Raw genomic sequence first — 16182 nt, forward strand, 5'->3', positions numbered from 1 at the left:
CCTCAATATGAAATTTCACAAGAATCCACAAGATTCATGCATGTTCTGAAAATGCAAAGTTCACTGGAAAGGATCTCAAAGGAGAATCAAGACTGAATATTTACCATGACAACAATATTACTTGAGCTAAACCCAAACTGCAACTGACTCAAAGGCACCTGGGATGGACCAGATGACCTTTACCTTGACTCTACTCAGAGCTGAGTGGGTGACCTCTTGTTATTTTAGTTTTCTGTGAAACCAACAGGGGACTCTCAGTTCAGGATTACTGAGGCAAACACAAACACACACATACAAAATCTCACATTACATGTTTTTGTCACTTTCAGGGACATTTCACTGACTTGCACTGATATCTTGCAGACTTTCCAGCAAAACCACAACATGCCCAAACCTTTACCTCAACCCAGCCCTAAAAATTAACGACAACCTTGCGGGGACCCACGGCAGCCTCACCACAAGGGAAGTGATTCCCTTGTATGTGAGTGTTTAAACAGATTTATGTGCCCAGAACATGATTAATTACATGTAGTCACATCAGCACTAATGCACAAACACGCGCTGAGGCTGCCTGTCTGCGACAGCTGAGGACAGCAGTATTTCCGGGTTGTATTTTTACCTCGGCCCACACGCTGAGCAAAATGCCAACTCTTGGCCTTGAGAAACTCACAGACATGCGGGGACACATGCACAAACGCACACACCCTGAGACACAGCAGGTCGAGCCCAGCCAACCACCATAGAAGCCGCAGAACATAAACAAGTTTCACACACAGTGTGAATCATCCGAGCATTGCAGTATTGTTTTAGATAAATATATTCAGCCACACGTATAAATATATGGAACCATAATTATTCCCTGCGACCACAGACGGCCATGACGGGAAGTTAGTTCCCACAGTTTCAGCAGCATGACAGCCCAGCCCTACTGTACTGGAACGCCACAGCTCAGTGAAAGAAGCGTGCACGGTGCTTGACAACAAACAGTGGCTCATAGGCTTGATTTCATACTGGAACATTTATGTTCTGTGACTAAAACGGTATATTGTCCTTGTGAAACACTGCACTTACATTTGGATAAGGAGTCTGCTTCTGTGCTTTGCTGTTTAAACTGTGCACGCCATAAGTCTGTCTCGCTCACTTTCAGGTCTTCATCCTCTCTCTCTCACACACACACAGTAGTACCCATGGAAGTATGCTTTCATACATTTGAGGGGACTTTGGAATGACATCCGCTTAACCCCCCTAAACCCTGAACTTCACCAAACCACAAACTGGCCTTAACCCAAAGAAATTCACGAATGGAAACCCCAACTTTGTGTCCCCACAAGTGAGTGTGGGAACAGATTTGTGTCCCCACAACATGTGTAATTACATTTCCACATATCACTCCCAGCGGATAGCAGCTGTTGTAGCGCTAATCTCTATTAGCTACTGAACTGGCCTCTACAGAGAGAACCATGGCAAATCTGTTGTTTCATTTATCTCTCTCTCTCTTTTTCTCTAATCCACCTTTTTCTTGGCCATGACCACTTGCCTATAATGTGTAATAAAAAAACAGCCTTTTATTCCAGTGATATTGTTTATATACGTGTTCATTTAATTTCTGCTGATAAGTCTAATTCTAGTTGTTAGTTTCTTTTTTGTTTGTTTTTGAAAATGACATGAATAAAAATCGCAAGCAATTTTATTAATCAATGTCTGCTTGTGCAAAATTTTCACAATATAAACCACAAGCGGTACACAAACAGCACACTATAGCTAATAAGCAAATTCACTTCAATTTTTTCATACAACACTACATATGATTAATGTTTAAACCTTATCCACTGAGCAAGCACACTGAAAACAGTGGCAAGGAAGAACTCTCAGGCTATTTTCCCCCTTCTTTTAAATATTATTATTATTACTTTTTTATAGGAAGAAACCTCAATCAGACCAGACTCGGTGGGGTGACCATTGGACACACACATACACATGCAAAAATGCACAACAAGAAATTAGTAGACATGATGATCAATAAATCCTTCGGGTAGTTTTGAGCAAGAAGGTTGTGGGTTCAATTCCCGTGGCCTTTCTGTGTGGAGTTTGCATGTTCTCCCCGTGTTTGCGTGGGCTTCCTCCAGGTGCTCCGGTTTCCTCCTACATCCAAAGACATCTGGGTTAGGTGGATTGGGATCTATAAATTGTCCGTAGGTGTGTGTGTCTGTGTTTGTTTGTCTGTTTGTGGCCCTGCGTCAGACTGGCGTCCTGTCCTGGATGTACCCTGCCTCGCGCTCAATGGCTGCTGGGAAAGGCTCCAGCCCCCCGCGACCCTTAATTGGACTAAGTGATAGAAGATGAATGAATGAATGATCTTCCCACTTGTTTTAAGATGATCTAAAATTGTCAAATTATACAAATTGAGAAGGATGTTTATCTTACCAATGATCTGCTTTGTATCTTTCAGAACTTGAAAATTGTCTCCAGCAGAGGTGTGAGGGGATATGAAGAGAAACAGCCTGTCGGGCTCAAAAGCTGTGCAATTGAGGATATCCTTTAAAAAATAGACCTAACAATTTGAAAACCATGTGAAGATGATCCTGCGGTGCCTCAATTGTCATGGTTCAATGGTGCACAGATGAGAAGCAGCAATAACTGGAGGTAAGCTCAAGCAGACACAGTTGGCTACCTTATTCTCAAAAGGTGATAACGGAACTGAATTGAGGAATTACAAATGCACAGAGGCATATAATTATGTGTGCAGTAGCAAAATGGGTAAACTGCTTTGTAAGAAACAGGGATTTTATTATTCTGAATGCAGCTGTTATAATATATTGTGGTGTATGGGTTTATTTCAGAATGGATTTGAATAATATTTAGGGAGAGACTGATTTGTTTACACGGGGATGAAGAAACATCACCCCCTCATGCAATCATGGTGAGAATGACACGGATGGTTTGTAATCAGGGCTCGTGTAAGGCCGCTGTGAAAAGGTGGAACACTGCTGCGGCTAAATGAAATGCTAGGAAAGCCACTGAGAGGAACCCATTTAAAAATCAACAACACCCGTGTTTAATGTCTCGGCTCAGCTGTGTGTAAATATTTGCAGATAAAAGACCCTGGTCATCGATATTTTGCAGACTGCTGGCGGCCGGTGGTAAGCTATAAGTAGCCATGATGGTACGTTGTACCAGCACATAATGCTAGCCTGCTATGCTACAACAAAACATGGAGTAACAATGTCATATGTCTAAATTTTTAAATTCAAGGTACTTCAGACTTTTGTGTAACCTGCCATTTGTTGATCAAGTTTTCCATCAAAATGAGGCCAAAACAGGCAGGAATTTACATGCATAAGTAGAAAATTATTAAGTCCTCACATATGCACATTTTGCACATTAGCATCTGCTCCTCTTGTGAGCAGCTTGTTTGCTTAGAAAATTATCTGTCACAAATACAATTTACAACTCATTCAATACAACATGTTGGGGTATGCTGTGATAGAAAACACAACATTGATATAATATTTTCTTTCAAATGTGCACAGTTTCAAATGCCACATTATATGAAGCGCTAATGCCCCCAAAGGCACAAATGGTCGTATGATATAAAATGTATTACCTAGAATGTTTAGCTCAGTGCTAACTTTTGTCCAAGAATTGTTTCCGTGTGTCTGTCTGTGTTAAATGTGTAAATTGTGTTTTTTCTGATACATGAAATTATCAACATTTAATCAATAGGAAGAAGTAGGAAGACACCAAAGAAACCGCCATTAGCCATTGTGGACAAAGTCCAGCAAGTTGAAGTGTTGGGATTTCCCGCCAACAGTATGTCCCTAGCAACAGCCGGCAGCTGGCTAATTTGCCACTAAATGAGGTCAAATTTATGGATTTCCGTAGACCACTGACTACTAATATGTAAATGGATCTTCAGTAATTCGTGTGTGGGCATGAATATGTGTATGGCCCTCCAAAATTGACTTTTTGTAACCAAAAAATAAACTTTAACAAGAAGGCCTTCAGAAAAAACCTTGAATGAGGAGAAACGGCATGGCCTGTCTGAAACGAATCATAGGGACCCCTTGAGGTGGTTTGGTAGAGTCAAATCATGCCCTAAGTGTCCTGAAATTACTATTCTGTCAAACCAGTGCGGAAGAACAGACTTGACCTGCACACTGTAGGTTAGGGCCCTGTCCCACTGGGGAGAGGATCAATTGCGCATGAATTGAGTACACAAATTACGGGCGTTCATTGTCGTCCGCAGCAAAAATGGCCAAAAATGACAAATGTCCCAGTATGAATTACGGCTATATTAATAATATATAGCGAATATATGATGAACAATCACGGTTATATAACGCATGTAGTGAGGAAACTGATCTGACACATTGAGATTATCACGGCAGTATTACGGGTGTATTATGAATGCATCGCGCACGTGTTGCGCGTGCACGGCATCTGCATTGTGGTCATAAAATAAGCTCACTCGGGCTGTCGGCATCACTATTCACACCAACAATACAGCCTCTGGAGCAAGTGCTGGACTCGACAAGTTGATCACAGAGTTAATGTTCACTTTGTCATGCGAGGGTTAACTGTTCATGAGTTTGGGGAGCGGGAGGGAGGAAGCCGCTCGGGGTGTGAGACGGTGTTTTTTTTTTTTTTTTTGAGAGTGTCACAGAAAACAGACTCCAGCATGAGTTGTGGCTAAGCAGCAACTCTTCCTTTTGTTGGTGTTAAATAAAAGTCCTGGATTGCAGCAGCTACGTCTTTGTGGATTTACACAGCTGGACTGGCACTGACTGGCAGGTATGTCGCTTTCTGCCACATATAGTACTTTGGGTTTACGTGACGTGTTTGTTATGCATTCACAGATTGTCCGCAAATCAGCTGCAAAGCAGATGTAATAAAAACGCTTTATTCGTGGCCAATCTGTACGCATTCGCTACAACATATTTTAGTTTGTGATGTGGACATGATGGGCATGCAATATATCTGTTTTACACACTGTCCCGGTCCGCTGCCAAGCCGCAAATCCCCGTCAGTTGCGGATATCAGCGGTTAACGGCAGATATACAGCGCATAGAGTGAGTATGTATTGTGTATGAATTGAGTATATATGGAGTATGTAAGGCGGATGTCATCCGCATCCAGATTTTTGAATAGCTCAAAAATCCTGGCTGCGGACATGCGTGCCTCTGTGGATGATCACGGATGTGTTTGGATGCTACACAGATTTTGCGGATGTTTGGCGAATAGCACCGGAGGAGACGTGCCTCTGAGTGTGCGTAATGAATTGGGTGCGCTCCTGGAAAGCTCATGTATTTAGGCTACACTGTTGTAAGAGACTGACTGAGTAAGATTAAAGAGTGATGACAGTATTTTTTTTAATTATTATTTGAACGTATAGACCCTCAGTCAAGTGATCTGCATACCACAAAACCAAACCAACAACTGATCAGAGAAACGACACGAGACAGTAGATTAACCCCACATACAGCCCTCCAACACAGCGCAATTGGGCATGTGCGCCACTCCATGGCACAGAGCCCAACTACGCATGCAGTCACAAAGTTCTTCTGAAAAACTGGAGCGATCTGAATTCAATTGGATGAATATGGTTGTGTGTGTGGAGACAATTCGCCTTGTTCACAACGTGACAGAACTTACCGATGCGCTGTTATGCGCAATAGCGCGCAACAACACGGAACACTATTCTTGACCGTGCGTAATGGTTCCTGATCATTCTCCAGCAACATGTGCCATTAATTGTAATGTGTGGTAACAAGTTGCAGCAGTTCCTGAGGACACCTGACACCTGAGAATTGTGTTGTTGCGCACTATTGCGCATAACAACGCATCGTTAAGTTCTGTCACGTTGTGAACGAGATGAATTGTCTCCACACACACAACCATATTCATCCAACCGAATTCAGATCGCTCCAGTTTTTCAGAAGAACTTTGTGACTGCATGTGTAGTTGGGCTCTGTGCCATGGAGTGGTGCAGAGAGGAGGAGGAGGACAGAGCCAGATGTGTGGCTTCATGTGAGTCTCGTCTCGCGCATTTTCCCAAACATCAGGCACATGCAGCAGGTGGAACACCTGCAGGAGCGCGCTGAAGAGCAATGAAATTAGACTTTTAGCCAACTTGGTGTCAGCAATCAAACTGAATGCGATGCAGCAGGGTTTAACTGTGCGCTAGCTTCTTCCTCCGCCGGACTGGAGGAGGTGCAGAGATGTCTGGTTGCACGTGAGTCTCCTCTCGCTCCTCTGGCTCAGACTCGTTCTCCCGGTCATCGGTTACAACAGCAGGTGGAACACCTGCAGGAGTGTCCTGAGGAGCTTCAGCAGGAACTGTGGAACGACATTTGGAGCCGAGTTTAATTTTGCACACGTGACAGAAAACTGATTCGTCGTGGCGCGCAGTGAAATGTGACGCCGCGTTACAAGTTGTGCCAAAACTTGACAGTTTCAGTGTCACTTCATAATAACGCATGACAGTTTGGGCTCCAAGAACCATCACAGGAACCAGTACGAACGTTGCCACGTTCTATTAAGGATCACTACTCATCAAGACGGATCAATACGCTCAGTTGTGACCTCCACGACATGAGACGAAATGAGGGTGGTGTGTGACATTCGTGGAAGATTTTTTGACAGGCAAAAACATGCTCCACAAATATCAAGAATATCACACACCAACACGCACTATTAAGAAACATATTCAGATGCGTTAAGTCACATTAAGAATGTCAGGAATGTGTCACGAAGGACAGAAAAATGACATTCGTGACTTGTCGTCGTTATGTGTAAACGCAGCATTAACACCCTCCCCAAGTGAGTCATGCTGCATGATCTCATCTGCCTTTTGCTTGGTGGACTTGACGAATCCCAGGAACTCCAGCTCTGACACTGGTTGAATAAATCGAGCATGCTTTAGTTCGTCCACCTTGCCATAATCGCTGAAGTCAGGATCCTTGCCCTCTGCTGCACTGACAAGCGCAACCCTCAACCTATCAAATCGCTTGAACACAACACGCCATATCCGTTTGTTTTAAAATGAATTACTTTAGTTAATTAATTTGGTTTATTTGTTAAATACGTGATATTATTGAATAACTAATATTTTGCTGTATTTTCCAGTATTTCTTTTTCTTTTTTCTTTTTATCTTTGATAACTCTCACTTCCGAGGGGGCGGGGTTGATGATGTGAGGGGGCGTCACCCCCAAATGCCCCCTCGTGGCGCCGGGTCTGGGGACAGGGCCCTTAGTGAGTTGAGTTGTTTTAGTTTTGTTAACAGATTAAGCATTTCAACAGAACTTTACTAATACACATGGCGGACTGGTTTGTTTATGTGCAAATTAGGTAGACTAATTTAACGGTACATAAAATGTATTAATTATCCTGAGTAGCATATAGCACAGTGGGGGAGTCAAGTAAAAGGAATGAAAAAGTTAAACAATTGTCATGGGCAACACTAAGAGAGAGCAGACAGACCAACAACTGGCAAACAAGAGAACAACTGCTGAAATAACTGTAGCTAGAGGTGGGCAGATCGATCCTAATATCAATAATATCGATACCAATGCTGGCATTGATAGTGAATGATCCTCGTGTAAAAAGATCGATACTCAAACTTTTTTCTCTCCTGCATGCACTGACTGCGTCTACTCTCTGTAAGAGCAGCGCTGCGCTGTGTCATACAACCTGGAGCAGCGCACCCTTGTATTGTGGTTTGTCAGCCCTCTACCTCAGGAGATTTTGTTTTAAGTTGTGTTGACTGATATTTTTTAAACAAAAATGTTGATTGTGATAATAAAGTATTTTGTTGTCACGTACAATGTTTGGCAAAATTCTATCCTAGGTCTTTTGGATCCTTTGGATCTATGAAGCTTAAATATGAAAACGTATCGGTATTGGTATCAGTATCGGCGACACTGGGCCTGTATTTACTTGGCATAGGATCAATACCAAAATTCTCGGTATCGCCCACCTCTAACTGTAGCCTTTATGGGGGAATGTTTTAGAGATGGATAACTAATTGTTTGTTATCTGTGCTTTCATCCCTACTCGACAGGCTGCACAAGTGTTGGAAGTGAGAGAATCTTCTGAAGTTGTGTATGTTTTACACATTTTCTAAAAAAAAAATGGAGAAATTCATCAATTCTCAGGAGGACAATCAATCAGAAAGCCAGTAATCAATAAGCTTTGAGTTTGTGATGGTATATCATGATAACTGGAAATGAACAACAGTTCAACAGAAGTGTTCACCTGCAGCTCCCCCTGCTGTGTGGGGGAACAATACCCTCTATAAATACCCAGACTGCATCGCAGAGAAAAGCATGGAGCAAACACACAAAGATCTCACAATGTCTTTAATATTAAATGAGCAGCACTAAGGACCAACAAAACCAAGATCTGGACAAAATTCAAATTGCAGCGCAATTAGATTTTTGATTTATTGGCAAAAATCTTTCAACACACCCCAACTTTGGAGCTCCAGATAAAGATCACCGTTGAATTTTAATGGCATCCTCCTGGTAGAATAACCAACATTTTCACCAAGTTTCATAAAAATCACATCATTAGTTTTCAAGCAATCCTGCAGAAAGCCTGAGGAAAAAAACATCACCTCCCTTGATGGCGGTAACGAATGATAGGCAAGAGAAGTAAAAACAGGACTTACAGTCTGGAAAGCTTTGTCGTTCCCAGGAAAAGCAGCTCGGGGAAGACAGCCAGATTATTCCGATTCAGGCGCCTGCAAAAACACAACATAAATTAGGGAATAAACTCTACCTAGGCCATTCCAGACACCGCGGGTAAAGTGGTTGCATATGTGCGTAATTTACTTTTTGAAGTGAGACTTGTGTTTCTTGTTCATCACATCAAATTATGCTGTTAGTGTGATCACAAACGCAATTCAGCGCAGTTACGAGAAGCATGAAAGGACGAGAAGATCAATGATGACACTTCAACTTTCAGACACACTTGTTCCTGCACCAACATGTGCTTTAAGGGGTTCAACATGGCTGCCAGACAAACGGTGAACTCTGGGAGGACGAGGGATGTGCTTGGGAGGAAAGGCGAGAGAAGGGGTAGGAATGGGGGAGCGTTTTTTTTTAAACCACAAAGGCAAAGGAGAAGAGACGATGTGGGAAAAACAAACAGGCAGTCTGGCCGGGCTACCGAATGTGTGAAAAGGACCCCACTGAGTAAACAAGGCCCTCACAGGGGAAGAACTACACAACAGCCCATGCCCCCCCCCCCACACACACACACACAAAATCAATAGAGGGGCTGAGAAGAACTCGGGTGAGTTTAATAATCTGGGTGCGATCATTTAACCCCGGTTGAGTGGAGTGAAGAGGTTTTGTGCACTAATGTGTGTGTGTGTGTGTGTGTGTGTGTGTGTGTGTGTGTGTGTGTGTGTGTGTGTGTGTGTGTGTGTGTGTGTGTGTGTGTGTGTGTGTGTGTGTGTGTGCGTGCACAGGTTCGTGTGAGTCTGAAGAGAACGGGGCAACAGACTGACACAATGAGAGACAGGCTTCTGAAACAGTTTAACCCTCATGTACGCTGTCAAGCCCACAGACAGATGTTGTCCTCGGTGCTACTGGAAGCAGCCCACACTAAGACTTCCAAAATCCCAGCGCAGTTTGCACTATTTAATTCAAAAACAAAAAAACAAAAATGTGGCTTTCAAAATTTCTCCTTCAATCTCCTGATTCACTAGGAGCCAGTGTGGACTCCAATAACGACGCCCTCTTCGGTGTCCATCCACCACCCGCCAGCACACAACCATACGAACTCACTGCACAGTTACATCAGAGGCCGTTTAAATATTTCACATCCCGCAGAAATGATGTTTCTAAATTATTCACTGCTCTTCCGTTAACTCTGGTGGCTAAGAGCCCCACGTGGTACGGCCGAGAGGCCCACTCCTCCTGCAGGATCTGCCCAGGCGTGAGCGCCCGTTAGTGGGTTACACCTCTCCTGGGACAGCACACGGCCTGGTGCCAGAGGTGGGGAGGAGGAAAGGGTATGAGCTCATGCTCTTAAAATAGATGCAATGCTGTCAGACTCGGAAAGAGAAGTAAAGACGGATCCAAACCAAAGTTCTTTTAAGATGTTAGCGGGAAGAATTTCACCCACTGTGTTCACATGCACTTTTAACTCATCTGACATTAAACTAAAGCAACATGCCAGGTTTTCTTAAGGGTCATGTAAACTCATCGTCTTGTCATTTAAGGTCATAATGTAAGCAGAAAAAAAAAAAAAACCATCTGACTCATCCAGTGCAGTTCTGTCATTATTTTAATGTCACACACGCCAAAGAAAAGTGACAAAAGGTAAACTGAATATAAATGTGCTGACAATTTAAGCAGCATTTACAATTTAAAGATCATTTTAAATTCACCTTTATGCAACTGTAGTCATTTTTTACACCTTGTTAGCGATCACGTCTCTGGCGACAGATGTGTTGTTTTGCGAGAAACCCTGTTTTGAAAAATTAGTTAGGAAGTTAAAAATAACTGTAGACTCAAAATGGCAAGACAATAACGCTAACAATGTACTTATTAACTCTTTGACTTGCTCATATTCGTAGTCCAAAATGTCTAAGGAAGTGTGGCTAGGTTAGTTATAGCTAAGGTCAGCTTGTAGCACACAGCAAATAATCCATATATTAATTTACCATCACGAGCAATATATAAATAATCATAGTAAAATGTAAGAATGTGTTGCTAATATTGCATTCTAGTATTCATCTGGAAATTGTTCCATAAAGTGGGAACACGACATCAAAAGTTGAACATCTGCCGCCGGAGGTGTCACTGAGATTTATGTATGGTGACCAAACGTCCTGTTTTCAGGTTCTGTCCTGGTTGTCCTGTTTTTTTCTTTTTTTAAGTGATGACAATGTCCTGGTTTTCATTGTTTGTCATTGTGCCAATGAATTGACCAGCATTCAGGGAGCTACTAATCAACAAACTATAGGCAGAATGGAACTGGAACAACTGGTAATTGGCAGAATGGGTCCTTTTTGCTTAAATTACACCCAAAACAAGTATTGATGAGATGATCAGGTCTCACCATTAAAATAATCACGTTATTTAGACATTATATTAAAGCTATAGGTTAGCATTAGAATCCTCAAACTCTTGAAGAACAGCAATGGAATGGTATGAGAGCTTGTGTGATGCCATCTAGTGTTAGTGAGAGTAAAATTTTCTAATATGGCGATCCGTTATTCCGGTGATTAGTGCTAATTGGGACAAAAAAGAGATAAGTTTGTGCTTTGACCATTCTGCTTTGTATGATGTTTTATTACATTATCTTGAGATTGGTTATTAATATCTTGAGAGTAGGGGGCATAGTAAGGTGCTGTTCTGTCAATCATTCCATCAACTGTATTATCATTCCGGTTCTGCCACCTGTTCTGGTTCCTCCGATTAGTACCCACTGCCAACTGAGTATCATTTGAGTATCTCATTGCTCGGCAGAGTGTCCTGGTTTTCTGTAATCAAAATATGGTCACCGTAGTAATATGTGATACAGTATTTGTTAGTTTTGGCTGTTACCACGGCAACACTTTTGTTTCTTACCAAAGTCTTAATTTAAAGCCTGCAGACTCTTTGATCTTGCAATTAATTTTCAACCGAATTTAAAACTTTACAATATTGCTTTAAAGTCCACGGACGCACTTGCAGAAGGATGGACACGACTTGGGTGGGTGGGGTGAGTTTCCATGGGATAAAAAAGCTTTTCAAACCTACCATCCCTGGTTCTCAAGACCGGGCACCTACTGTAAGTGGCTCTACTCTACTCTATTCTACTTTCTTTTTTAGATATTTAGATATACCTTAGTATACACTTGTAGAGTTCTACCTTAGAACTGTAATGTATTATAGAAGACATACCTTACTGAATTTTCATGAAGAATATATTTGCTCTGCTTCACTGTACCTGTCTTTTTTGACTGTATCAGACACCTGCTGAACGATCACATATCTCATGTCAAGTTTGGTTACAGGGGAATCCAGCCGAGTGCAAAGCACATAATTACCTTAATTAAACTATTAACTTAATCTGTGTTCACAGGAAGCACGTCTGTATGCACGTAAACTCCTGTCTGTTTCTGACTGGAAGGCGTTTTTGGATCAGAGGGAAGGTGACTGCTGCACTGTAAAGAGTCGGTATGTTGTGCACACTCAAGCACACCCACTCAAGGCACGTCCACAGTTATGCCTCATTAGTCAAAGTGTGGCTGAAAGTGCATGAAAAGTGAGAAGCCGTTCGTCTGTGTGGCTGAAGTGTGAGAATCAGTCCGACTGCTAACGCTACACTGCAGCATGGTGATAATCCCTGCAGTCATAAACAGATGCTAGAGGCCCACAAACCACACTGTAAATACACACGCGCACACAAGCACACACACACACTGTGCAAAGCCTAGAATGATCCCAAAGTGCAGCCATCCCGTGTGAGCGACAGGTGTTTAACTTGTCAATTCGGAAGAGACAGAAAGAGGGAAAAAAACAACAAACAAATCCAATTTAATTCTCAGAGGAGAATCTTCTATTCATGTTCGTTGTGTCAAAGGGGTTAAAAAATGATAATTTGGGACACCAGTTGTTAGGCTTTATTAATTTAAATGTGCAAGGTAAGCTTTTAAATAAAACACATTAATTCCCTCCTGTTCATACCCGCAGGATAATATGATTGACTGCAAATTATGTTTATTGATCCCCTGAAGAAAACTAAATTATTCAACAGCAATTATAATATACAATATGTATTACTGATAATGGCCCTGCGACAGACTGGCGTCCTGTTCGGGTTATATTCTGCCCTCTGCCTCACACCATTTGACTGCTGGGATAGGCTCCAGCCCCCCGTGACCCCCCGGTAAGCGGGTACAGAAAATGGATGATGGCTATTACTGATAATGTATTAACTTTCATATACAGTAATATTATACTAAAAATAATGTAATAAAACTACTAAAAGTGTTTGCAAGATAATTTTGTGGCTCATATGGAAATTAGAGTTTCATTGAGGCATCTAATAAATTCTTGAAGAACACACCTGAAACTCACTTCTTTAGTGCTTTTGCTGTATGATTGATGCTGTGATCACATTAAGAGATTTGCAGTGTTGATTTCATTCACTCAGTCTGTTGAAATGAGAGGGACTGGACATGTGCAGCTCTGGTTGTCAGTGTGATGCTAATTATACACAAATATGTAATATTACAACTACAAGGTTGTACTACTGTATTTACAATATGTAACTCTATTATTATATTAGCAGACATACATAAATTTCCAACAAATTATCTTAAGAGTCTGATTTCTAAGATGTGTACATGTAAATCTAGTGCACGGATGCGAGCCAGAAAACATGATGCAGTCAGGCTTACAGCAGACTGTAAATTATATAGGTGGAGCAATTCCATTTCAATTTATTTCATTGATATAAAATCAAATGAGATCACAAGTCACCTCACAGCACTAACTATACAATACTAAGTTCTTGGCCAGAGGGTCTCAAATCCTGCTCCCGAAGATCACCTGTCTTACATGTTTTACTTGCATACCTGCTGCAACCACACACCGGTACAATGTGATATGGATAAACTCCGCATTGTGGTGTTTAGTACTAGGTTAGTACTAGTAGTAGTGGTGCTGAAATGCACCTTCCCCTTCCCCTCCAACACACCCACCCCTGCCCCCTGGTTACTGCCCCACACCTGACCCAACCCTGCAGGGCCCATTGCAACACACACACAAAAAAAACTATAAGAAGGGGGAACAGAAATGCTACTGGGTTCTGTCATTGGCGTTCAGAGTGCCAGAACATCACTGCATAGAAATGTCTGCCAAGACCATTTTGGATTTAACACTCATACCTGCAGCCATGCCATTTAGTGTAGCTCCCACTTTACGCTACACAGAAGAAGAAAAGTAAGTCATATATACCGCAGGCCCTGAGGTCTGTTGGTGCCGGTACATTATCTCCAGATTCTTCAACATGAAGCGGAAGAGAGTCTACGAGTCCCCCTGGGCAGGACGCTTCTCCAGCCATGGCCAATACCCATATATGCTGGTGGGCCGAGACGAAGTAGATGAATTATCTTGTCCATGGACACAGACAGGAATTTAACCCAGGTCTACATGTTGGTAACACAAATCCTTGTGCCACTGAGCTACCTCTGTGTGCAGTATGACAACTTTACAGGCACAGGATGAGGCAGAAATGACAAATATCTCCAAAACTAAGTCCTATTCCACAATGCTGCTTCTCTCAAAACATACAATATCTACATGTATGTACTCACACACTAAGCCCAAATCACCTCAGTATAACTTGTGTGTGTCTGTACATGCAGGCATATGCATGTGTGTGTGTGTGTGTGTATGTCTCTGTGTGCATGCGCGTGCACATGCATGCATGCGTAATATGCATGCATGCACGTGTGTGCAGAAATCTGCAGTACTGCAGCTCATGACTGTCTCAGCACTGATCGTATCTGTTAAGTGAAGACAGGTGACAAATGCCTATTTGAACCTGTGAGCTCCAGTGCTGTCAGATTGTTGTTGTTTTTTTTTTTTACAGGTTTAGCGGTATTTGAAAGCTTTGCCCCAAAGCTTTGCCTGTGTATATAGCTAAGAAGTGTTTAGCAACAAATACATCAAATGCTGGTGGCTGTGGCACATGCAAACGGGGGTCCAGGAAAATCCATCATATGTGACTTTTTAGACAAAACAGAAACTGTGAAAATGGCTTTCACACTGCAGTCTATTTTAGGCTCGACTGCTCAACAAAATGAGAAAAGATTTGAAACTTTTTGTTGTGGCTGACGTGCCTGGCTGGCTTTTGTGTGTCTTTTGTTTCTGTCTTTTGGTTTTCCTCCCAGGTGGTGTGCATTTGGGACTGAGTGGCTGTGTGGCTGAGATATCAGGACCTCACCCTGATCACCTGCGGCTCGTCAGGACTCACAGCTGTGGTGCATCTACATGGATTGGAACATGGTGGCATTTAAGACTGGAGTACACAGTGTGTATTTGCCAGAGACTCGACCTTGTGACCAGACGGGTGAGATCGTCATCTCAAGAGCCATCTCATCATCAGTGGATGCAGAGAACGTCCAGGTTTGATGCATGGTCTGTGAAAGAGGAGGGGGTGAGGTCTCACGCTCGTCAGCACACTTCCTGAGGTACGTTAGATTTTGTGACTAACATTTATACAGTCAGTAAATGTGGTGTCCCTCACACCTTAGTGTATTGAGCTGTATGTAGTCGTTTAATCAGCTTCCACTGCAGTGGAGTTTTGTGAACAGGGTGTTCCATGCCTGCAGGGTGGGAAGCTGATTAGTAATTAAGCCAGGAAGTGTTTGCTGTTTGTACACCTTTGAGCGGTCCCTCTGTGTGTAGAGTGTGGACTCACATGATGATTTCTTCTTTCACAGACTCGGTTTGTCGCGGCCACCTGGGGGGTGTCGGCGGGGTCCTTGAGTCCGAACTGGTTCTGGCTCCGGACCGTTTTGTGCTGCTGGGAGCACACTGCAAATCCGCCACGCCAGACCGCGCACTTATTTGTTTGTATTTTTTCACATCACTGTTATGTTTATTAAACTCTGTTATCCTTTGTACCGTGCTCTGCTTATTTTATACTGGGTCCTTCAAACGCTGGTCGGTTCTCCGGGCTGCGTCCGACACATAACACTTTTTCCTGGAATAATCCGTGAGAACAATGTTAGCGGGCAAACGTTGGTGCTAATCGTTTAGTTGTAACCTCGGTCTTTCTTTGTTATACATATGCTGCTACATTTATCTTACATCCACATATTCTGACTCTTAATAAGAGGCTCAGTTATTTCTTCACTGTTAGAAACATCTTGCTACCTGTAATGAGTTTGACAAGTATTCACTGCTTAAATTATCTGTAAGAACGCCATCACTCACTCACTCACTCACATGCTCTAAGGCGTTATCTCGCCGCTGTTGACTGAAGCGGCCGTCTTGAAGCCTGTAATTACTGCTCCTTCCTTCATACATGTGGCCACTCTCTCCTTCAATCTCCCAGGCCTTAGTGGAAATGAATTGGGGTTATAAACCAATCAAAGGAACAGAATGAGAGAAAAGCTGCCAGGTATGGATGAGAGGAGAAAAATATGAGGAGATGACGACGAGGACCGACCG

General features: G+C 42.6%; 1 protein-coding gene across 6 annotated transcripts in view; it reads right to left on the reverse strand.

The window, feature by feature from the left end:
• Window positions 1-16182, reverse strand: part of slit2 (slit homolog 2 (Drosophila)) — a 251610-nt gene that overhangs the window by 213359 nt on the left and 22069 nt on the right. For 5 of the 6 annotated variants that reach the window (XM_034189373.1, XM_034189374.1, XM_034189372.1 and 2 more), the window contains exon 4: window positions 8670-8741. In XM_034189373.1, the coding sequence (XP_034045264.1) occupies window positions 8670-8741 (72 nt within the window). Of the gene's footprint in view, window positions 1-8669; window positions 8742-8832; window positions 8954-16182 lie in introns of those variants that run through there. The other variant, XM_034189377.1, reaches the window with a different exon arrangement.

This window comes from Thalassophryne amazonica, chromosome 15 (genome assembly GCF_902500255.1).
Source record: "Thalassophryne amazonica chromosome 15, fThaAma1.1, whole genome shotgun sequence".
NCBI classification, from domain to species: Eukaryota; Metazoa; Chordata; class Actinopteri; order Batrachoidiformes; family Batrachoididae; genus Thalassophryne; species Thalassophryne amazonica.